The 24,215-nt window shown below is 34.1% G+C and overlaps 1 protein-coding gene across 3 annotated transcripts in view; it reads left to right on the plus strand.

The window, feature by feature from the left end:
• The window catches only part of nlrc5 (NLR family, CARD domain containing 5), a 35,390-nt gene that overhangs the window by 7,856 nt on the left and 3,319 nt on the right, over window positions 1-24,215 (plus strand). For all 3 annotated transcript variants that reach the window (XR_015514117.1, XM_087291442.1, NM_001386270.1), the window contains 33 exon segments: window positions 161-250; window positions 1,052-1,102; window positions 1,413-1,457; window positions 5,296-5,379; window positions 5,496-5,579; window positions 5,719-5,808; window positions 5,903-5,950; window positions 6,040-6,099; window positions 7,071-7,154; window positions 7,237-7,320; window positions 7,399-7,488; window positions 7,655-7,714; window positions 9,890-9,973; window positions 10,085-10,168; window positions 11,740-11,829; window positions 11,955-12,020; window positions 12,155-12,238; window positions 12,452-12,535; window positions 12,611-12,694; window positions 13,412-13,498; window positions 15,340-15,402; window positions 15,523-15,564; window positions 15,765-15,848; window positions 15,936-16,019; window positions 17,459-17,542; window positions 17,655-17,738; window positions 17,817-17,903; window positions 17,997-18,080; window positions 18,160-18,264; window positions 18,345-18,428; window positions 22,539-22,622; window positions 22,709-22,792; window positions 22,871-22,954. Coding sequence is in view for 2 of the 3 variants with exons in the window: in XM_087291442.1 (XP_087147568.1) it covers window positions 161-250; window positions 1,052-1,102; window positions 1,413-1,457; window positions 5,296-5,379; window positions 5,496-5,579; window positions 5,719-5,808; window positions 5,903-5,950; window positions 6,040-6,099; window positions 7,071-7,154; window positions 7,237-7,320; window positions 7,399-7,488; window positions 7,655-7,714; window positions 9,890-9,973; window positions 10,085-10,168; window positions 11,740-11,829; window positions 11,955-12,020; window positions 12,155-12,238; window positions 12,452-12,535; window positions 12,611-12,694; window positions 13,412-13,498; window positions 15,340-15,402; window positions 15,523-15,564; window positions 15,765-15,848; window positions 15,936-16,019; window positions 17,459-17,542; window positions 17,655-17,738; window positions 17,817-17,903; window positions 17,997-18,080; window positions 18,160-18,264; window positions 18,345-18,428; window positions 22,539-22,622; window positions 22,709-22,792; window positions 22,871-22,954 (2,586 nt within the window). In the remaining variant the exon portion in view is untranslated.

Genomic DNA, 24,215 nt, shown 5'->3' on the forward strand with positions numbered 1-24,215 from the left:
GTAATCAGCAGCCAGTGTTAGATGTCAATTTGATGTTGTTTTGCCATCCAGGTATTTGATTGTCATCAATGTGTATAATGTGTATAAATGTGTGAATGTGACTGTGTTTGTGCGTGCATGTGTGTGTATGTGTTCGGTGAACTCTTACTCTTTTACACAGAATGGGGAAGAATAACATTTCCACAGATGGGATCCTCACTCTCATTGAGAGAATGGCCGCTTGCACCTCTGTTCAGGAAGTCCATGTTGAGTATGTTCATTTGTTGGCTTGTCAAATACATTTTGAATTAAAAACTGAATGAGAAACGAAAAGAATATTTAGATCAGTGTTGTTTTTTTTAATGTATTTGAATGATTTACAAAGAGTTGTTAACCCATAAACATGCCCTCAAAACTTAATCTAATACCCCAAAGTCTGTATTAGTCTATTATTCATTATAAGTCTAATTAAAATCCAGTCTAAGTCTGGCATGTACATAGTCTCGGTTATGTTTTCTTTTCAAATACTTTTTCATTCATGGTTTCTGAAGATGAGAGACACTTTATTCTAGGGCTGCACAATATATCATTTGAGCATCGATATCACAATGTGTATATCTGCAATAGTCACATCGCAGGATTGGCTTATTTATTGATTTTTTAAAAGATAAAGATATTATTATTTCTAAATAATCTATAAAAAAGATGACCATGTTATTTTATGTCTGATTGTCCAATTTACGTACCTGAATAATGTTAGATTTTCCAGAAGCCCATAAAGCACTGTTTATTTTACTTGGCTTTGCTCTGTTTTATTTATGTATATATGCTTGTAATTTATTATGATTTATGTTTATGCATAAAAAAGATTTGATCATCCCAATCTATCTAAATGAATGTAAACTTTCCAAATCCAGAGCTATTCAAATTATCTGTTGGAATTATATTCATGTTGCAATATATATCACAGCAAAACAAAATATCACAATGTCAGATTTTTACACTATTGTGCAGCCCTATTTTATTCTCATGCAATGTTCACACTTGTTTGATTGTTTTTCATTGTGTACAGGGGAAATAAAGAGATCAACCTTAGCTTCTCAAAACGCTCTGACACAATCAGGTGAGTTCTCTAAAGATATTTTAGTGCTCTAGACTGGTTATTCAAAGAGTTGGTAATACCCCAGATCTCCAAATTGTGCTATTCATTTTTACATTTCCTGTTTGCTCATCTTTTGTGGTTAGTTCTGCACTTGGCCAGTGATTGCAGTGCAATGCTCTTCATCTTAAATTGAGCATGTGTAAGAGATTGGAATGGATTTTTATTGATATTGGGCCACAGTTTGATGAACAAAGAATGCATCCAATAAAATGAATAATATTTATATATACTAAAACTTGACATTAATATGTGTCCTCATTTTTGTTTTTAGTGAAAGCAAAGACTTGAAAAACACAGAAGAGACAAAGAATATAATGTAAGTGCCGTTTTAACTTATATTACTTCTTTTCAGATAAAAGACAATAAATTAATTCTTAGTTACGAAGTCTAGATTCTGAACTTTAGACTAAATGGGCTGAGGCTTTATGGTTTTATTATAACATATAGAAGGTACTGTGCTTTTATCTTATTTTGTCTATTAAAATGGTGTATTGTGTCTATAAGTTATTAAGTTATTTCAAGAAAATTTGAGGACAGTGTTATAGTTAATGCAGGCAAATCATTGTCTATATTGAAGATGCTAAACAAAAAGTGTGATTGGAGACACAAATAAGTAAATTTGAATGTTTAAAAATGTCTCAGTATGTTTTTTGTAGTACTTATTAAGCAAAATTTTTTCTTTTTTCTTTTTCTTTTTTCTTTTTTTTTCTTTTACAACGTCACAAAGGTACATTTATGCCATAGTTTTTTTTTCTTTTTACCATTAGACTAACTTTACATTTTTAGAGCAATAATTTTGTATAAAATCAGCTATTTTATTCTGTTATAGGATCGTATGAAATCTTTGTTTTCACCTGCATTCTATTTTTTGCTGCATTCTTTATCCACTAACTGAATAAAGTTAGCATTCTTTATATATATTAACTGGATTTAAAAGGAAGTTAAAAAATGTGGTTAAAACAAATTTAAGTAGAGAAAGCCACAAGATGGCTATGGATAAAGAGAGCTGATCCGTGGGCTACTGGGACGCAAACTGGGGTCTGATCATCCTCAGCTGGGCCAATTGGGCGAGGGTGTTTGATGTTGAAAGACCCGAATCTGACCTCAGTATACATCACTGACAATGTGTCCCAGTGCATTTAGATTAGGGGTGGCCAAACTTTTTCTTATGAATGGCCAAAAATGTAACTTTATTGAGGCTAGTGGGCCGAAGGTAAATATAGTTGCCATGGGTAATTTCCTAATTTATTTAATAATATTTAAAATAACAAAAAAAACATTTATTTATAGTAATTAATACAGCATCTTTTTTTACATTTTATAATAAACTTATTAGAGTCAAAACAAAAACAATCTCATTTATGACAGTATGGAGTTACACTAGTTTTCCCTTGATTTGCTTACTGATGTCTTCTACATAGTCCTCTATTTGTCGAATGACATTTACATTTTTAAAAATCAAATTCATTTACAATGTTTAATTGAAACATTTAATTTTAGTATTTTTTTTGTAGCTCTGCTTTAAAACAAACAAAAAAATGTTTACATCAAATTAGAAATGACAATCTCTTTTAAAGGCATTCACCCCAAGCCTCTCCATCCTTCTCATTCTCCACTCTAATGGGATGGTGGGCCAAATCAAAGGTTAATGGGCCAACTTTGGCCTGCAGGCCCTATTTTGGGCATCTCTGATCTAGATGATGTATCTTGAATCTAAATGCATGCTCAATTTCTAAATCACAAGGCATGTTCTGTTGAACATTTAACAAGTATTTAACAACATAAAAATGTAACAAAAACATTTTTGTGTAATTATTTCTTCCTTAAAAAATTTGCATTAATATTTTTAAGAAGGAGCAGAACGGTGGCGCAGTGGGTTGCACTGTCGCCTCACAACAAAAGGTCGCTGGTTCGAGCCTCGGCTGAGTCAGTGGGCATTTCTGTGTGGAGTTTGCATGTTCACCCCATATTACCGTGGGTTGCTGGATAAGTTGGCGACCCATGATTAATAAAGGGACTAAGCCGAAAAGAAAATGAATGAATGTATGAATTTGATTTCGAATTTATTGAATGGGATAGCCCCTTGAGATGAATCATCTCATTTTCGAGGGGGTCCCTAAAAAGTTCACAAATCAAACAGAGTACAACACATCATAAAGTACATACACTTGACAAGACAAACAAACAAACAATCAAACAAGCAGCACACTCCACCTGAAACACTTCCCACAATCCGAAGCCTAAATAAGCAACAACATATAATCAAAAGTACAAACAATTTGATATGCAAATAAATAATAAACATTTAATTTAATTTGGAGCCAAATTTAAAAACATTCGCAAGTTGTTTCCAGAAGAGAAAATAAATTAGCCCTGATAAGACGAAGTGATTTAATTGATCTAAAAAAGGAAGGCAGATTGTTCCAGTCGGAAGGAGTTTTGTATCGAAAGGACCTGCAGCCACTTTCTGTAGAAATTCTGGGCACCAAAAAATAATTCTGTTGCACATGACGAAGCGAATATGATGATGTAAATGGAACAAAAAACTGCTTTAAATAAGAAGGGAAATTAAAGTAAACACATTTAAAAAGAAACAAATACCAATGATACTGTCTGCGGAACTTAGGTTGAAGCATACCAAGTGTTTCATATAATATACAATGATGGGTTCTATAAGGACATCTTAAAACAAATCAACACATTAATATCAGAGGTATTGTTATAGATAATATCAGCATAATCAATGATAGGATAGATTAATTGAGAGATACATTTTTTTTCTTACTTTAAATGAAAAACAATTAATAGAACGATAGAGAGAACCTAAGCACCGATATGACTTTTTAATTATAAAATCAATATGGGGTTTAAAGGACAGTTATCGAGCCAAAGGCCTAGATATTTATATTCACTGAAATTAGACAACTGTGACCCATTGTCGAATCTAATGTTTATGTTTTCAAGTACATGAGATGTACTTGAAAACATAGCAGAGATGCGGTGGGGAGGGGTGAGAAGGGTGCGCGACGATGACTATTTGAGGACCGGGAGGGAGACCCGAGATTACCGGGAGATCATCACTCGTTTGCGGGCATCCGGAGACTCGCGAAACTTCCCGCCATACTCATAATTCTCTCTTCATATAGCAGTAAGCCTATTACATATCCATAAAACACAGTGATATAACCGTGCTCGGATCGAATCGCTTTCTCACTGCAATCGAACCACTCCAGGGTTCGTTTCAATCGAGCCGAGACCACCTCATTCAAGCGATCTCGGAGCGATTACTTTGGCGCGGAACAGAGCGCGATTGCCTTGTTCACATATGCCAAACGAACCGCGCTAACTGGGCAAACAAGACACGTTCCGAAACAAAAGTGTAGGTGTGAAAGCACCCTTAACTGATATTCAACTTTGAAAACTGGACTGACAGTTTAAATTTACTGGAATTTCTATGTTAAGCTGCTTTGGCACAATCTACATTGTAAAAGCGCTATAGAAATAAACATCAATCAAACTGAAATTGAATTTTTTTTAGTCACAAATTATGTGAAATTTTAAAAAACAGCTCTAAAGATTACGTGGAGTTGGTGAAATTTATGTTTTCATGTCCTTATAGTGTGACGGCAGATGCTGAACACACCACATTTGTCACATATTCTTGAGTGTGTGTGTAGTAAACAAAACTGCGCCCTTTAATCACAGAGACATGCAGAACACGTAGACATCAGTAGTCTTTACACCTACAATTCACAATCATTAGTTCACACTGTTTTAGATGAAATGTAAAGCACAACTTTTGATTTGATTATTCAAGATTTGACAAATTCTTTTAGCTCAGTTAATTCATGCCTAATTTATGCCTGGATTTCACAACTTTGCCCTCATTTTCTGCATCAGGGAAGTCATATGACCTTATCTTTTATACACTGAATGATTATCTACATTATTGCTGACTGGCAATAAGAGAAAGCATCACAATTTCAGCCAAACAACAAACACAACCATGTTTTGCAGCAGCGGTTAAATAGTGCAAAACGGTGTTTTTGTTTTATAACTGATAGTGAAACTGGTTACTGTGGCACAACAATAGTTTTCATTTGACCACACATACTGAACTGACAGGAATGACCTGTTTTCTTTTTCCTTTATAGCTTGAAGCAGTGTAACCTCACAGTTTCCCATGTGGCCAGCTTGTGTAATAAACTCAGGGGCTTTGCCATCCTAACGCTTTTAGAGTAAGTTCTGCAATGCACCATAAATTCCACCTTTCAAACCGAAAGTAATTTGGGTTAATACATGCACAAATGTTAAAATCAGTGCTAATGTAACATCCTGTTCCCTTATATGCCAGTTTGTCCAACAACTCTCTGGGTAACAAAGGCCTGAAGAAAATTTTGGACCTTCTGCCTAAACTAGGAGGAATTCAGGAGATAAAGTAAGCAAAACACTTCATCTGCAATTATTTTAGTCTGAACAGTAAGATGGTGTCAAGCGTTTTTAGTGGATGTGCAAATGAGTTTCCTTTTTTATAGTGGTTGTAGTGACTTTCTGTTTTCCCCCCTAAACCCTCACAGTGTCAGTGAAAATGGTGTTGATATGGAGGGTGTGGTGATGCTGGCCTCTGCCCTCTGTAAACAGTACAACTTAAAAAGAGTGGATGCAAGGTAACTTGTTAAAATAAGCATTAACCATTATTAACAGTTTTGTTGCAAGTCTGCTTTGCTGTTCACATGGTAACGCTGTGCTCTTTCACAACAGTGAAAATGGAAAGAAAAAAGTGGTTCTTGGGTTTGACACCAGCAGAGGGTACTAAATGAATGATAGCAAATTTCTGTCTAATATAGAAATGTTTATCATGGAAATGTTGCAATAACAAGTGTGCTTCATGAATGCAGGCATAATTCAGGGGAGCTGACTCAAAATGACACCGGGATGCAACTGCACAAAAAACTGAGGTAAATCACTAATTACTGCAGGAAAAACAAGTATTGAACATGTCATCATTTTTCTCAGTAAACCTATTTCTTAAGGTGCTGTTGACTTGAATTTTCCCCCGGATGTTGGTAACAACTAAAGAAATCCATTTACGCAAAGAAAACAAATTTAATTAGATTAAAAATGAAGTTATGTGTAATAAAATGAAATAACACAGGGAAAAAAGTATTGAACACATGAAAAAAGGAAGGTTTAACAAGGCAGTGAAAGCCCAGACAGCAGCTGAAATCTCTCAGTAGTTATTCAGCAATCCTCTGCCCTTCATCATTGTAAATTAATACTGTATTAGTGGCTTCAGTCAAACATCTACATTAGGAGGATGATTAAAATGGAACCAGGGTGGACATTTCAGTGAGATAATGATCCAAAACAGCCAAGCAAAGGAAACTCTCAAATGCTTTCAGAGAAAGAAAATCAAGGTGTAATGGCTCAGCCAGGGCCGGCGCTTCTATAGAGGTGACTTTATAATTTTTATTATTAAAATTTATAATTAAAATTGTAAATTGACTTTATAATTTAAATTGTGAGGGCGGCATCTCGCTCCCCCAACACCCCCAGACCTCACTTTTGTCCGTGACACAGAACCCCCGCCCACCCTTCGCGACACCCCACCTTCACTTCAATTTCGTCAGTGTTTTAACTTTCGGGTTGAGGGCGGTGTTATCATCATTCAGCTTGCTCCAGCCCTGGGCTCAGCCAATCACCTGACTTGAATTCAACTTATTTGTTAGATTTTTTTTTTTGTTAATTTTTTGTTTGTTTGTATTGTTTGGGTTTTTACCACAGTCTGGTTTAATTCCATTCAACAGTTTTTCAGAAATATTATTCTCTGGAAAAAAACAATACTTATTTTCCCTGCTTTATATTCTATTAATTTGTTAATTTTTTAAGAATCAGTCAATAATTTCATACATTCTTTTTGTTTTATTAGTTTAACCCATAGTGATATCCAACCTGCCTACATGACCAAGCTGTGTAATCAACTGGTGAAATGCAAAAACCTACTGGACATTGAGTAAGTTGATTTTCTGCTATTTTATCAGTTGCTGAGTTCTTCACATGTTTTTGTCTAGTCTTCAATCCTTTATTTGTTGCAGCTTCTCCAATCTAAAATTAACCGACGATTCTGTTGAGAATTTGATGTTGATCCTTCCTGACATGTTGTCTCTTCATGTACTAAAGTAAGTGGTGGTTTTGGCCTTGACCTATTAGAAGACATTACCTACTGTATGTTCATTGATGATGTCCTTCTTTTCCAGCTTAAGTCATGTTGATCTGTCTACAAATGGGGCTTTGATATTGGTCAGATCTCTTGCCGATTGTCAGCGTGTCACTTCTGTCGAACTCAGGTATTTTATTTAAATCTGTATCAGGCACTAAAACAGAGATAACTTAAATATTTTGGCACAAAAATGACCAGAGCAGAAGATTATAGTTAATATACTTTTAGAATTGCTTATATATTATAATTGTTATTATTTTTTAAATAACTAAAGCTTGTATCGTGATTTTCAGGCACCAAGCTGAAGCATTCATCAAATTTGTTCCTGAGAAAGCTAAAGTAGCAATTTGCAAGTAAGTATTGTCATTTTATTAGAAAAATATTACTTTTTTAATCAATATGGGGACAGAACAGTCAGCTTGTTTAAGTATGGATATCACTGGCCATTCGGTCAATTTGTTTGCTGATTTCTTTTTTGCTGCCTTTAATTTTCTTCCACAAAGTTTGCAACAATATTTTATCTTCCACTCCGCCATGTTGTCTAGTGTGCTGAGATCGCTCGTGTCGGCTATGCTAGAAACTGGTCGAGGTTTGCGTCTTTTTTAATGTAGAATGTGTTCTGCCATAAACAATATTGACATTTCATTAGCCCCTTTCACACACACAGACCTTTCCGGAAAATTACCAGCAATTTTCTGGAAAGGGATCTTTGTATGAACAGGCCGTTTTTAAACATACTGGTAAACTCGTTTCAGGCAATTTTCTGCAATAAGAATTTGTAACATTACCGGTAATTATTTGCTGGAATGCTGCGCTGTTTAAACAGAAGGAAAGTTCCCGGAAAGCGTGCATTCACGGTTAGAACACGCTGACGTGAGACGTCAGACATATTGGCACTGTTTATGAAAATAAAAGCCTTTAAATACATTTCCAGACTTGTGAAGCTGCTAGATGTTAGTCAGGTAACGTCTCTATGTTTCTATGTTCAACTGTGTAAAAAATGATGCACTGCCATTTGTTTACCTACAAGCTCTGCTTCAGTTGCTTGATGTGTGTGCACGTGAAGGAGTGCTCTGGTGAACGCCACCACACACATATTATGTACATCTTGACATGCAAAAGTGTTCCTCCATATGTTTTCATCAAAGTTGTTCACAATACTTATCCATACACATAATTTGTAATGTAGTCAAATTAGTTAAGAGCAGCAGCAAGAATGCTAAAGCTTTAAATAAAAGTGAAACCATCAACAAAACCCTGACCCCTTCTATGTTTACAAATACAAGCACAGCCGTTTAGAAGTCATTTCTGGTTAATGATGTCAGAATTTACTGGTGTTTTGGAATGGATGTGTGAATGGTCTTTTTTCGGAAATCTTGTCTTAATAAACTCTACATTGTATCAGTTAGGGAAATTAATGGAGGATTTTTCTGTGAATGTTATAGCTGGTCATTGGAGCTCACTACAGCACGTCTATCCGCACCGCCTGCATGAAAACTTTAGAATTTAACAACATGAAATTCCCTTCATAATTATTAAAGATGTCAATCATTTTCTCTGAGTTTTGCCATCTTATGAAAATTTATCTGCTTGCTGGCATTTATGCATGCAAAACACAAAACTCCCTGAGCTCATGCTATTTAAATGTCATTTGTATGGATTTCTTCTGTCCCAGTGAGTAGTTTAAGTGCTTCCGAGTGGTTGTAAATGCTTACACTTATATTATCGTAACTTATCTTATTATTGGGTTAAAATGAAAAGAAATTTAATGATTGATATTAGCTTAACAGCTTAAACAACTTAATTGAAAATTAGAAATTACAAAACTGAACTTCAAAATAATTTGAATAATTAAAAAACTTGAATAAGAAAAAAAACATACCAAAATGACAAAAAATAACTAAAAATGTACAAATAAATACTGATGCAAAATATATGTATTATGTAATATAACCTACTAGTTAATAGACAATACAAAAAAATCTATTGGCTGCTAATGGCATTACATAAAAAAGCACTGCAAAATTAGCTCTGGCTATACATATTTTCTGTCAACACTTGATCCTCTAACACTAACACTCTCTATTCCTACTGTACTTATTATTCTTTTTATTTATTATTTAAATAAATATAATTTACTGTGTTAGACTAACTTGGACCTATCACAGAACGTAAACTAGATTTGCACAAAACAGAAAAACAAACTGTCAACACTAACAAAAAAACAAACAATCATCGCCAAGACAACTATTTCCCCTTTGTGGCTTTAACAGAAGAGTCACGTAGCTAACTGTCTGCAAACCTCAAGTGCCATATAAATGCACAAGTGTATGTATAGGGTGCATACACAACACTATTATACCAATAAAAATGTAATAAATTTAAATATAAATAATAAAGTATTAAATATCTTTGTATTGCCTTTTATGTACTACATTTCAAATACTTATTGCTGAATGACTGTAACAGGTCCTTCTAAATAAAAAGTGTTTTTTGTAGCACCTCTTGACTCTCTGTCATGTTAACAGGCTCACAGAGTATAATCTGAGCAAAACCAACGTCGTGAAGCTCTCGAAGATACTGGAGAGCTGTCCTCATCTGTCTGAACTGGAGTAAGTTTTCTTCTACTCTCACCTCCAGTTTCTCTTCTTAACTGAAGCCAGTGCATTTACTGTCCTGCAATCACAGTTGATCACAAAAGTTAATTTGTAATTCTTTTCCAGCTTGTCTCATAACGTTCTCAGAGATGAAGGTGTGAAGTGTTTTGTTGACCATTTGCCCAAACTAAAGATCTCCAGCTCAGTGAGGTAAGAATTAAAATGGTCTTCACTGACATTCATTTGCTTGTAATTGATAATGTGGATGAATCAACTTTATAACATTTACAGTCAAGCACAAAATTATTCATACTCCTTGCAAATTCTGACTTAAAGGTCTCGTGAAATTAAATTTTTTTTTTTTTTAGCTTTTATTCAACATTTATTTCCAGACACTATAGGTCCAATAACAACAGAAGACAAACAGAGCAATAAAAACCACACAATATACATTTAAAAAGACAGTTATGCCATTGCTTTTCAAATGTGACTGATCACACACATCAGTAATCCTAGGATTTGTCAGCAATATTAAAATGCTTAAAGTTTTATTAAACTTTTATTAAAGTTTTAAATGTATCTATAAACGTGTGTGCTACAAAATGGTGATAAAATTTTATATGTTTATAAAATATAAAACAGATATAAACATCTAAAGCTTAAGTTTCTCATCAAATCTTGACCAATCAAATACTCTCTAGTATCTGACATGCCCCGCCCCCTTCAAGATACTTTTAATTTGCTTTTCATTTGATGCGCTTTAGCCAAAGAGCATAGAATCACCAAGAGGCGACACTCTAGTGCAATTTGGAAAACAGCCACTTGATGGCGCGGCGGCTATTTTGAAATGAAGACTCCAATAGAACTATAGCATATTTTAAATCTGTAAAATAAACTATTAAAAGTGCTTATGATTGTGATAGTAAGCTTTAATGCGCTTCTTCAATAAATACATAAAAACAAAGCAGCTGCTTGCCATCGCGACAGCAATAAGATCCAATGGACAGCCGATCGCTGGGCGCTGGCGTTGCAATGGAACGTTCTATTGAATGTCGCCTCTTGGTCATTCCAAAGAGCTTAGAATGACCAAGAGGCGAGACTCAATAGAACGTTCCATTGCAGCAGCTGCGCCCACCAACAGCCCTGGATTCTGGCATTTTGGAGTGAAAGTGATCGGCCGTCCATTGGATCCTATTACTGTCGCGATGGCAAGCAGCTGCTTTGTTTTTTATTTATTTATTTAAAAAGTGCATTAAAGCTGAGATACAACCTGAAAGACGACAATACAACGCTTATTATTACAATCATCAGCACTTTTAATAGTTGATTTTACAGACTTATAATATGCTGTTGCTCTATTGGAGTTTTCATTCCAAAATGGCCGCCGCGCCATTTAGTGGCTGTTTTCCAAATTACACAAGAGTGTCGCTTCTTGGTGATTCTATGCTCTTTGGTCATTCTAAGCTCTTTGAAATAGCTCAACCGCTCTCACTGGCAAAGAAATAATAAAAACTAAACACCATTGGGTGTTTTTTAAAAAGGGGTGGAGCTACTCTATGCTCTCTTTTTCAGTTGAGATTACGTCAAAAATGGAATACCTTTATTTCACAATGATGCTTATTGTACATCATCTTGTTATATTTTGGGAGAGGCAAGTGCCATTTCGGTCAAAAAAATTGCTGATAAAATAAAAGTTACATTTAGGCAGAATTTAACAGGGGTATAAATAATTTTGGGCTTGACTGTACGTATTGTGCCATTTAATACTTACTCCTTCACAGCCTCATTGGCAACCGAATGACTCAAATCGGGGCACTGCATCTGGTCAACTCAATGAATACCTGTGAAAAAGTTGTTGCTGTCGAAGTCAGGTAAAAGCCCAAGCACTACAGCACCTATTTTTCAGTTTTACTTTCAATTTGTTGATTATCTCTGAAAAATGTTGTTCATAATAACGCAATAACTCATCTGAAGGTATATGCTTTCTTGTCTGTAGTCTTGGAGTGGAGGATCAGTCTCTGATTCAGTTTGTGCAAGAACATGCCAATGGCAAGACTCTTAGGTAATTTCCCGGAATGCATGTGAGCTATAAAAAACACAATCAAAAAGTCACATGAACGATTTGATTAATTCACTCAAGTCAAAAGTGAAAGTGTGTTGGTGTTCTTCTTCCTCTTATTGTTGTCTTTTGTTCAGGCTAAGGGAGTGCAGTTTTGAGCTTGCACACTTGAAGATGCTTGTGAAAATCCTGACAAAATGCCCAAGACTCCTTTCATTAGAGTGAGTGTTTGCGCTCAGTTGTATCACTTTGTACCATGAAGAGTGGTGTAAACACTTCTGATGTTCAAATATTCAGTCATATTTATAGATTTGTCTATTTTTAATAGACACAATAGTTTACTATCAGTGGTTTTAGTCACGAGTAACCCTTGCATATTTATTAAAGCCATAAAGAAAATGGATTTTAGGTTTTATTGATTCTCTCTTCTGTAGATTGTCTTCTAATTCACTGAACAGTCAAGGACTTTTTGCCTTACTGGATAGCCTGGCTGAACTATCCACAATCCAAACTTTAACGTGAGATTTTACTGTTAATTATTCATTTCTTGTGCATATTTTGGCAAATGTTTAATTAGCATCTGTTCCTCTCAGGTTGAGAAATAATGGCCTGAATTCTGAGCAAATTGAGCATTTTGTTAAACAGTTTAGTCACTGCAACCAACTCAGAGACATCAGGTAAGAGCACATCAAATCATTTTTACATTTTACATCTATTTCTTTTTTGATTTTGGCATTTTACCATTGTTTTATACCCAAAAAGCACAACAACCTAAACAAAAATATAATATTTTCAATATTTCATTTGTGAATTAATTTACATTAATTATAACTGTCCCTCAAGCCTAATTTCCTTAAGGACCAACATTTCAACCTGTATTGAAATGACATGTGAGACATATAAAATATAAAATCCTGGTTCATTTAATTTAGAGTATGCGTTGCTGTATTGTTCCCAAATTAGGTAAAAATTCTGAAAATATCGCCTTGTGGGTTTATTATATATGCTATCTATAAAATTAGCCTTAGTAAGATGAATGCCATTTATTCAACAACAGAATTCAAAGCACAAACAAAACTGAGATTTGATTCAAACTGCATTATGAATATTTGAGAAAAAAATGACACAATTCTCCCATGCATGTATATCCGTACATTGTTCCCAATATGTGTTCTTGTGCACAACTTGGTTAAATACATGAGTTTATTGTAATTAGTTTATAACGTGAGTGTGTGAAATGTGTGTTTTAAGAAGTTGCTTTCCAAAAGTGCCAAAAGCTGAAGAAACAATGAAAAACTGATGCAGTGATGCTGTTTTTCTCTCTTTATTAAGTTGTTATTTTTATATGGAGATATAATGTGAGTATAATGATGTCTTTGGGATGTTTTTATTAGAATCGAAGAGCCGTGGATGACAGGAAGTGCTGCTATTGGCCTCATTGCGAGATGCCTCAGTCTACAGCAGCACATCAGAGAAATCAGGTGTGGTTTTATGCAGTGACCTACAAACACACATCATGTGACTGCTGAGCATTTTATCATCTATAAGCCATTAAATAAAATTATCACAGTATTTGTAATAATTTGTGTACAAAACTGTATCATTTTGCAAATACTGTGAAAGAGACTGGTAGTACTAGTATCTGCTAAGTTCACCTGCTGACTTCTTTAAATATTTTTGGTTTTCTCAAATAAGTGTTTGTAAAACTGTGGGTATGTTCCCTACTTTCCTATGTTGCAATGTTAACCACATTCTATCTCAAAATATTTTATATAGAAATAAAATATTTAATAGAATATAATATGTAATATTTCCCAGTGATGGGTTGCGGCTGGAAGGGCATCTGCTTCATAAAACTTGCTGGATAAGTTGGCTTTTCATACCAGATTAATAAAGGGACTAAGCCAAAAAGAAAATTAATGTATGAATGAATGAATATCAAATATATTTTTTAAAAAGGTTACACATATTAATAAAATGATTATCTCTTGTATACAGGGCTTTACATGAACACCTGCATACCCGCCAAATGCGGGTAGATTTCAGCTCTGGCGGGTTAGACAGAAACCTCCACTAGCCACTTTAGCTGGTTGGAAATCATTTTTAAATTATAGGTTTATTAAAAGCAGGGTTCAACAATAAGCATGGCCCAATATTCTAGCAAATATGATATTAGAATTGAGAAGCAGCACGACTGACAAAAATAACTGTGTTCACGCGAGCAAAAAAATGGTGAATACAGAAGAACATGATCACTTGCGCTAACAGCTGATGTGATGCGCACGACTGTTAAAAAGTGCGCCCACGCTCCCATTTACTTGTGCATAGCAATCGTGGCTAGAGGAAGCGTAACAGGTGCTATTGGTTTCTTTTAAAATAGACTGGACAAAGAGCGATGATCGTGCACCCACAGTCCTGCTGCTTTCAAGAGCTTAAGATTAAAAAAAAAATACATATATTCTTTTGTAAGCAGCAGCGGTCACTGCTTTCATTTTAATTACTCTTAGAAGAGATTATTAACAGGCCTATATTAACTGTGGGCACGGTATGTTTCACCTGCTTTCTTTTGCTTACAGTTATTTTTTTAAGTATGGTTTAATTATTTTTTTTTACAATAACATTGCTTTAATGGGAGATTACTCCACGTTTATGTGTAGCTAACTGGTGATCTGGGACTTTTAGCCAGGACAGATTACTGTGCATATTTTAGATACATGACAATAATTCTTTTTTTAAATGTAATGTTTTTTTTTAAAGAAAAGTTTTGTTGAATTAAAAAGTGCACCTATACAGCTATATTTCCTTGTTTTTACACATTAAAAATTGTGGGTAAGAAATACTTAATTGGTGTGGTCAGAGATAAATTTGGTAAATCCCTAATTTTGAGCCCTGAAAAGTCGTGAAATAAAAACTGATTGCACTGACACAACCCATTTGCTCATGCACACTGAGCAAGCTAATACACAACACACACAGGAAGTTAATCGAATGAGGAGGCAAAGAATGAAAAGTATGGCTATTAAAAATGGCGAGTGGCTAGTAATGTTGGAAATCTACTAGCCACAGTGGCTGGTGATCAAAAAAGTTAATGTCAAGCCCTGCTTGTATATATATATACAACTATATATATATATAACTATCTATTGCTGTATAATGGCACAAAAAATCTACATTTACATACATGCAATTCTATTAGCGATTGATTCTAAATTAATACTAACTCAATAATGCATTCCTAATTAAATATGAGAAATGTTCAAGGGTAACTATTCCTTGAGAAACCTTCTAAAGAGATTACTAAATGTTTACATTACATTTTCAGGGTCAACCGTGCATCTATAAACATGATCATTGAAGCCAATTCTATTTCCAGCTCCACTTCAGTGTAAGTTACTGTACATTAATGTTTATCCCCATGGAATGTGGTTTTCTATGAATTATTGTGCATAGATAAGCTTCACAGTATTTCATATTCAGAGCTAATTTGGACCTTTTTTTTTTACAGCGGTCATCCTGAAAATGTGTTGCCTGCTCTGCAGTCTATCAGGTGTGTAGTATTTTTTGCTTATGAGGTGGTTGTGTTTATTTTTGCTTTTAATGACTTTTATTTTAATACATAGCCTCTCAAATCTGACAGCTTTTTAAAAATATTCTCAAGCCAACATAAGGTTTTGCAGTGCTAATTTATTTAAAAAAAAGGATCTTCTTACATTTGATTTAAAATGCCACTTTCGTCACATTCTTCAGCTTTGATGACTGTGATGTAGAAGGACAGCACCTCACTCAACTCGCACTTCCCATCCAGAAATGTCATGCCTTACTGGATTTAAAGTAAGTCACTTAGAGTTTTGGTTTATCAGATTAGATTAGAAAAGCAGATTTCTCTTTATATGATTTCTGGTATTGTGTTGTGTCCAGGTTCTCGCCACTTAAATTGGACAGAATAGGTGCAGAGTTTTTTTCTGCAGTCATTCCATTCTTAAGGAATCTCAGGAACATCACGTAAGTTTCCTTGATTTTTTAAATATATGTACTAAGTGGGCATTTCTATATTTATAGTGTTGAGTGGACATGCATTCACTACAATACATTACTGACTTTTATTGGTGCTCTGATTCCAGAGTATGTATTTAGCCTTAATATGGACAATTTATTAATTTTTGTTTTGATATTAGAATAATTTGACAAAATCAATCTTGATTTGTTATATAATATCATGCAATAAATAATACATTTATTAGGAGCACAATTGTGTTGAGCACTACGGTGGCTAAAAGAGCTTAAAAGCGCTGCAACTTAAGAAAACAGATGCAAATAGAAAAAACACCAGCAAATTAAGAAAACAACTTCATCAGATTGACAGCACTTGTGTTAAGCTCTCTTAACCACCAAACATAACAAAAGAAAATTATTAGAAATAATCTTCGTGCTATAAATTTTAACAGTGTTCATGGTTTTAAACATTACATGAATAATAATTTAATGTCATTTCACTTTCTTTAGTTTAAAATATGCACATAAAGAGCATTTTAAAATGAGTAAAGATACAATTGCAAGACATACACGACCTGATAAAAGTCTTGTCACCTGTCCAAGTTTTAGGAACAACAAATAATAGCTGGACTTCTAGTTGATCATTTGCTATCAGAAATGGCTTATATGAGGCAAAGGCCATTCGATTATGCTTATTGTACCAAAATAAAATACGATCATGCCTTGATTTTGAATTATTTAATTCGGACAGTAAGGTCTGGATTTGCATATGGCAAAGAAAGCGTTCTTGCAGGACTCCCAGAGTTCATCAAGATTCTTTGGATTCATCTTCAATGCCTCCTCCTTCATCTTAGCCCAGACATAATCATTAATGTTCAGCTCTGGTGACTGGGCTGTCCAATCCTGGAGCACTTTGACCTTTTTTGCTTTCAGGAAGTTTGATGTAGAGGCTGAATTATGAAGAGTGCTGAAGAATTTGCCCTCTCCTGTGGTTTGTAATTTAATGGGCAGCACAAATGTCTTGATACCTCATGCTGTTGATGTTGCCATCCACTCTGCAGATCCCAAACCATGATTTTTCCTTTACCAAACTTGACTGATTTCTATGAGAATCTTGGGTCCATGCGGGTTCCAATAGGTTTTCTGCAGTATTTGTGATGATTGAGATGCAGTTCAACAGATGATTCATGGGAAAAATCTACCTTCTGCCACTTTTCCAAATGATCAACTAGAGGTCAAGTTATTATTTGTTGCCCTTAAAACTGGGATCGATTAAATATATATATATATATATATATATATATATATATATATATATATATATATATATATATATATATATAACCCTGGTATGTACTTAAAGTTTTAAAAGAATTTTTTGAAATCCTATATACAGTACAGTACATGCTACATTCTAAGTATTATTATAAGTACTGTGTTCTTTAAAGTCTGGATCTGAAAGGAGCCGCTGAGGAGGAAGTGGAAACTCTTGCTGAGGCACTGCCAAACACTCCAGCCTTTGAGAGTCTGAGGTGTGTTGTTTTTTACATTTAATTTTGAACAGCAAAAGTGGTGGGAATTATTTTGCATAATTTCATTCTGTATTTACCTTACTGCATCTTTTAAATATTCCCTTTCTTTCAGCTTGTCCCAGCTTGTCTTAAGTGACCGTGGAGCTACACTATTCGGAAAAGCTTTTCAAAATGTGCCAAATCTGAAGTCATTCAGGTACCTCAAGCAGGTTTATGATTGTTACTCTATGCAGCAGAATGCAGATCTCTGATTGGTCAATATCTACTTGTGCAGTATGTTGCAGTGCTCTGGTTGGACAGCAGCTCGAGGCTGTGACTTGGTCAGAGGCTTGATGCAGTGTGTTTTGCTGACAGAAATACGGTACCACATGCTCTACAGTGTTTATAATATTACATTCACACTGACAGGGTATACTGTACTGTGCTATATTTAATACTATGCTCTCAATAATAGACTGGAGTCTGTGGTACTCGACCAGGAGGGTATAAATATCCTAGCTCAAGGCTTGAGTCGACTGGCCTCACTTCGGAGGCTCAGGTAATGTTAGTTGTATATTTTGCAAGCAGAAACCCATTCAGTTTTTTATGCTTAAGCTTGATTTTTGCTCTTTCCTTAGCTTAAACAACATTACAGTGGTGACATCTGAGACTTTTGTAAATGGCTCTGGAATACTCTGTCTACTGGCCTCTTTTAAAGGTTTCAAACAGATGGAGGAGATTGAGTATGTATTGTTGTATGCAAATCACATGTACAAGTGCTAGCAGCTTTTGGAAACATGTACATTTTTTTTCTTATTTGAAGGTTGGAAAGTTGGCGGATGGGAGATGGTGGTACCAATGAGCTTGTGAAATACATACCTTCATGGACAGGGCTGGTAAAAATAAGGTATGGCATCTGCATTGAGCACGAGATTAGGAATAAGCGTTACCTACAACATGAGAGATATTTATAAGGTGTATGATGACCTCTAGTGGAGATCCTTAAACATATACTTCAATGGCAAATGAAATGTGTACTTTAAGTTAGTGACAGTAAAGATTTGTATTAGCGTTAGAACAGTGTATTTGAATTATATCTGAAGAATCATGTGCCATGAATAAAAGACTGGAGATTAATGGCACAATTAAATACACAAGGCTTAACATTAACTTTTTTGATCACCGTCCTGTGTGGCTAGTAGTTTTCCAACATTACTAGTCACTCACCATTTTCACTAGCCACAATTTTGTTGTTGAAAAATATATATTTTATATGCATAAATATGACTTTGATGTGCTAAAATTACTTGATTTAGATTTTGTGGAATGTCCACATTCCTCCTCGTCATTTTACTTTTTGTGTATGTTGTGTATGAGCTTGCTCAATTAGCATGAGCACATGGGTCATGCTTTCATAATGTTGTATTACAATTAGTTTTTATTTCACATGAAATAAAAGAGCTCAATATAATAAGTAATAAATATAAATAAAAAATATAAATATATAAAAATAAATATAAATAAGTAATTATTTCTTAGCCACAAATTTTAAATAGTGTGTAAAAGCAAGCAAAATATTGCTGTATACTATACTTTTTATTTAACAAAACATTTCTTAAAAAAGCAAAAACGGTTGACACCAGGTAACTACACATTAATGGAAAGTTAATATTCTATATCCTGTTCAAATAATAGCTAAAGTGAAAACAACTGGTGCTGCTTACAAAAAGACCAATCTGGAGCAATCAACTTTTTGTCTAGTCTATTTGAAAGAGAACCGATCACACCAGTTGCGTTTCCAGGCACAGTTGTTTCAAGCAAGGAATCGGGAGCTCGCACGTGTTTTAACAGTCGCAAGCATCACATCAGCTGTTGGCATGAGGGATTATCCTCTCATTTGGTATTTAACAGGCTTTCTTTTGCCCGCACAAAATCAATTATATTTGTCAGTCATGCTGCTTCTGCTGCATTTGCACAAATATTGGGCCATCCTTATTGTCGAACCCTGCTTTTAAAAAAACTACAATTTAAAAATAATTTTCAACCAGCCAAAGTGGCTAGTGGAGGTGGCTGTCTAACCCGCCACAACTAAAATCCTAAAATGTACCCGCATTTGGCGGGTGTTAATGTAAAGCCCTGTATATATATATATATATATATATATATATATATATATATATATATATATATATATATATATATAATTGTGTGTGTGTGTGTGTATATTTATATACATATAATTATTTATATATTTATTTTCGTAGGAATATATATATATATATATATATATATATATATATATATATATATATATATATATATATATATATATATATATATATATATATATAGTTGAAGTCAGAATTATTAGCCGCCCTGAATTATTAGCGCCCCTGTTTATTTTTTTTCCCAATTTCTGTTTAACAGAGAGAAGATTGTTTTAGCACATTTCTAAGCATAACAGTTTTAAAAACGTATTTCTAATTACTGATTTATTTTCTTTTTGTCATGATGACAGTAAATAATATTTTACTTGATTTTTTTCAAAACACTTCTATACAGCTTAAAGTGACAATTAAAGGCTTAACTAGGTTAATAAGGTGAACTAGGCAGGTTAGGGTAATTAGGCAATTTATTGTATAACCATGGTTTGTTCTGAAGATTATCGGGAAAAAAAATGCTTAAAGGGGCAAATAATTAACTGCTTTCATTCTAGCCAAAATAAAACAAATAAGACTTTCTCCAAAAGAAAAAATATTATCAGACATACTGTAAAAATGTCCTTGCTCTGGTAAAAATCATTTGGGAAATATTTAAAAGAGAATAAAAAAATCAAAAGGGGGCTAATAATTCTGACTTCAACTGTATATATATATATATATATATATATATATATATATATATATATATATATATATATATATATATATATATATTCCTACGAAAATAAATATGTAAAAAATTAATAGTGTAATTTTTTTTCTTTACATTTTTGAGCGTAATTCCATATTTACTTTTCCTCAGCTCAACATATTACTGAAAGGGTGTCTATTAATCATCAGAAGATGGTCTTTATGCCATCATTGGTTGATCAAAGTCGTACGTCTTAAAATGAGTGTGACCTGTTCCAGATTCTCGAGGACAAAAGGATCCACTGCCACATCAAAAGTAGCTGCTAACTGACTTAGAGAGTGTGTACATGAATTTACTCTGTTGGAATTAGCAGTATGCTATCAGCTAATTATATTTTCTTCAGTGTCAGCTAGCCTTTTCAAGTCTCTGACAGTTTTTAGCACGTTGACTTCACCCATCTACCACAAACAAAGCTGAGTTGATGCTTGTCAGGTTATTAGCTTATTAATGGGCATTAGACAGGCAAAAAACTTAACACAAACTTTTACCAATCAGCATAAAGACTTTCTGATGATCTGAGCTGAGGAAAAGTATAAACAGAACATAGGTCCAAAAGAAATAAGTGTTTGAAAGAGGAAAAAAATCTACATTTAGTTTTTTATTCATTTAATTGAGGAACATTCATGTAATTTATTTAATTATTTATCTGCCTGCACTATTAATTATGTATATATTTATTTACGCAGGAGTTTGTGTAATTTTGTTCATTCATCTATTTATTTATTTGCGTATTTATTTATTGTTTTTGCAGGTTTTGTCCTACATACACTAGACTTTACTCTAAATTTTTTTTTTTTAATTAAAAATTAGTTCCAATCATTTTGATCAACAGTATTCAGTAGATTTTCTATCCCAGTAACACGGTTACAATAACTGAAACACTACATCATTATTCAATTTCTTCAATGAGCTTCATAGTTTCTTATTGATTAATACATTTTTTTTTTGTCATGGAATTTTTATTCTTGCAAATAGCATTTTACATTTTATAACAATCCACAAAACAAAACAATCCCCAATTAAAACAATCAACATTTACAAATGAATAAATAAATAAACAAAATAATAATAAATAAAATAAAATACAAATACAGAAAAAAAATTATATAAAAAAAATTACAATTACAAACCATATACATACATACACATGTACCTTCACTCAATCCACATCTAAGGTTTTTAAGTGATTAAAGAATGCAATAAATTGTTGCCATTTTTCAAAAAAATGCTCTCCCCTACCTCTGATATTGTATTTAATTTTCTCAAGTTTTAAAAAGAAGACCAAATCTTTGAGCCATAATGAAATAGAGGGGGGTTGTGGGGAGGTCCAAGACAAAAGTATTCTGCGCCTAGCGAGAAGAGAGGCAAAAGCCACAATGTCAGCGTGTCTCGGGTTTAAAAGTTGACACTGAGAGGGAACACCAAAGATCGCGATTAAAGGGCAAACAGCTAACTTGACCCCCAGGATATCTGAAACAATTTTGAAGAAAGTAATCCAGTAATCCAGTAATAAAAAAACTCAGAGAACAGAGAGGAAGCACAATGTCTAATCTGAAAATAACGAAATAAGTGGGAGGGGAGCAGGTTAAATATTGATGATAATTCCGAAAAATTTACAAACACATTGTTAATATAGAGATCTTCAAAGCATTTCAGACCTTTCTTTTCCCAGAAAGAAAATACAGAATCTGAGAAAGGAGGAAGAAAAAGATGATTATTATGTATAGGGGCCATAGTCGATGCAGAGGTAAATTTTAAGTGACGCCTAAATTGAAAGAATATTTTAAGAGAAGCACACACTATTAGATTATCTGTATAATGCGAAGGGGACACTGGTAGAGAAGAGAATACCATAGCAGGGAGAGATGTTGAAGAACAGGACTTTTTGCTTCTAAGTAGCACCATGATAAAGAAGAGGCCTGTACCCAAAACACCAGTTTCTGAATATTTGCCGCCCAATAATAATACATAAAGTTAGGCAAGGGGAGCCCTCCACTTATTCGACTTTTTTGCAGAGAACTTTTGGAAACTCTAGGAGATTTACCTGCCCATATAAAAGAAGAAATTAACTGATCTATATTCTGATTAATACATTTTTTTGCAGTCTGTCAGAAAACATTGTGACTGACCAGGCCGGAGAGAAACTACTCACAGCACTTTCCCATTGCAGAGCTCTTCAGCAGCTCAAGTAAAACATTTACTCCTTTGAACGAATATGCAATATCGCTTTGAAAAATAAAATAAGCTACTGATTTTGGCATTTTGCTTTAACAGGTTGTCTAAAAACAAGCTTGGTCAGGCCAGTGCTGCCAAGCTGGCTAAAATTCTTCCATTGCTACCTCAGCTTTCAGAACTCAAGTAAGTTTCTTGTTGAGGTGTTTGCAGTAGCTTTTCAATGACAGTAAAAAAGTTTAATCGTTTTGCTTGTATTTGCAGTTTATCAGAGAATCAGTTTGGCCCACAAGGATCAAGTGTTCTTTGTGAAGGTTTGGTGAGCATGAAGGCACTGAAAAAACTACAGTAAGACACAAAATATATAACAGTGACTCATATTATAGTGATATACAGTGATAATATTACAGTGATATATTTAAACAAAATATTCCTATAGCTATGGATAAAATTGAGAATGCACTTTACAATTCCTGACAGTATTTTAAAAATCCAGTACATCCAGAGAATCTGTAAATATTCAATTAAATTATTCTGTGAAGAGCTGGCCTTCACAGCAAGAAGGTCGCTGGTTCAAGCCTCAGTTGGGTCAGTTTGCATTTCTGTGTGGAGTTTGCTTGTTCTCCCTGTGTTCGCGTGAGTTTCCTCCAGGTGCTCCCGTTTCCCCCTACAGTCCAAAGACATGCGCTATAGGTGAATAAGGTTGCGTTAAATTGTCCGTAGTGTATGTGTGTGAAGGAGTGAGTATGGGTGTTTCCCAGTGATTGGTTATGTGGCGACCCCTTATTAATAAAGGGACTAAGCAAAATAAATAAAGGGATTAAGCTGTATTCTGTGAAGATTTGCTTAAACAAATTCTAAAGGTTTAAAATATTTAGAGTGCTATTTTGTCAGAAAAATATTTGTCTGAAATCTTTTTAGGGGTTATTCCTTATATAATTTTCTATAATTTTTCAATAATTTTCTATTATATAAATAAGTTGTAGCATTGGAATCACATACCTAATACTCAATATGCACATTTTAAAAATAAAGCTCTAAATTACAAAATTTTTTTTTTCAATTTAGGAAATAAATGGAAATTTCATCAGTTGAATAAAACAGAAATGACATGTTGCTCTGAGCATTTTCAAGTGTTTTTTTAATTAATATTTACCATAGCAGTAGATTTTGATTCATTCATTTTCTTTCAGCGTAGTCCCTTTATTCATCAAGGGTCGCCACAGTTGAATGAACCACCAACTTATTTACCATATGTTTTACACAGCGGATACCCTTCCAGCTGCAACCCTGTACTGGGAAACATCCATACACACACACACACACACACACACTACGGCCAATTTAGTTTATTCAAATCACCTATACTGCATGCCTTTGGACTGTGGGGGAAACCGGAAAACCCGGAGGAAACCCACACGAACACGGGGAGAACGTGCAAACTCCACACAGAAATGCCAACTGACCCAGCTGGAACTTGAAACAGCAACCTTCTTGCTGTTTGGCAACAGTGCTAACCACTGAGTCACCGTGTCGCCCCAGCTTTAGATTTATTAAATGAAATAATACCACTATCAAAAGAGACAGAAAAGCGTTGATGTTACCAATA

This window comes from Danio rerio, chromosome 18 (assembly GCF_052040795.2).
Source record: "Danio rerio strain M-AB ecotype USA chromosome 18, GRCz13ab, whole genome shotgun sequence".
NCBI lineage: Eukaryota > Metazoa > Chordata > Actinopteri > Cypriniformes > Danionidae > Danio > Danio rerio.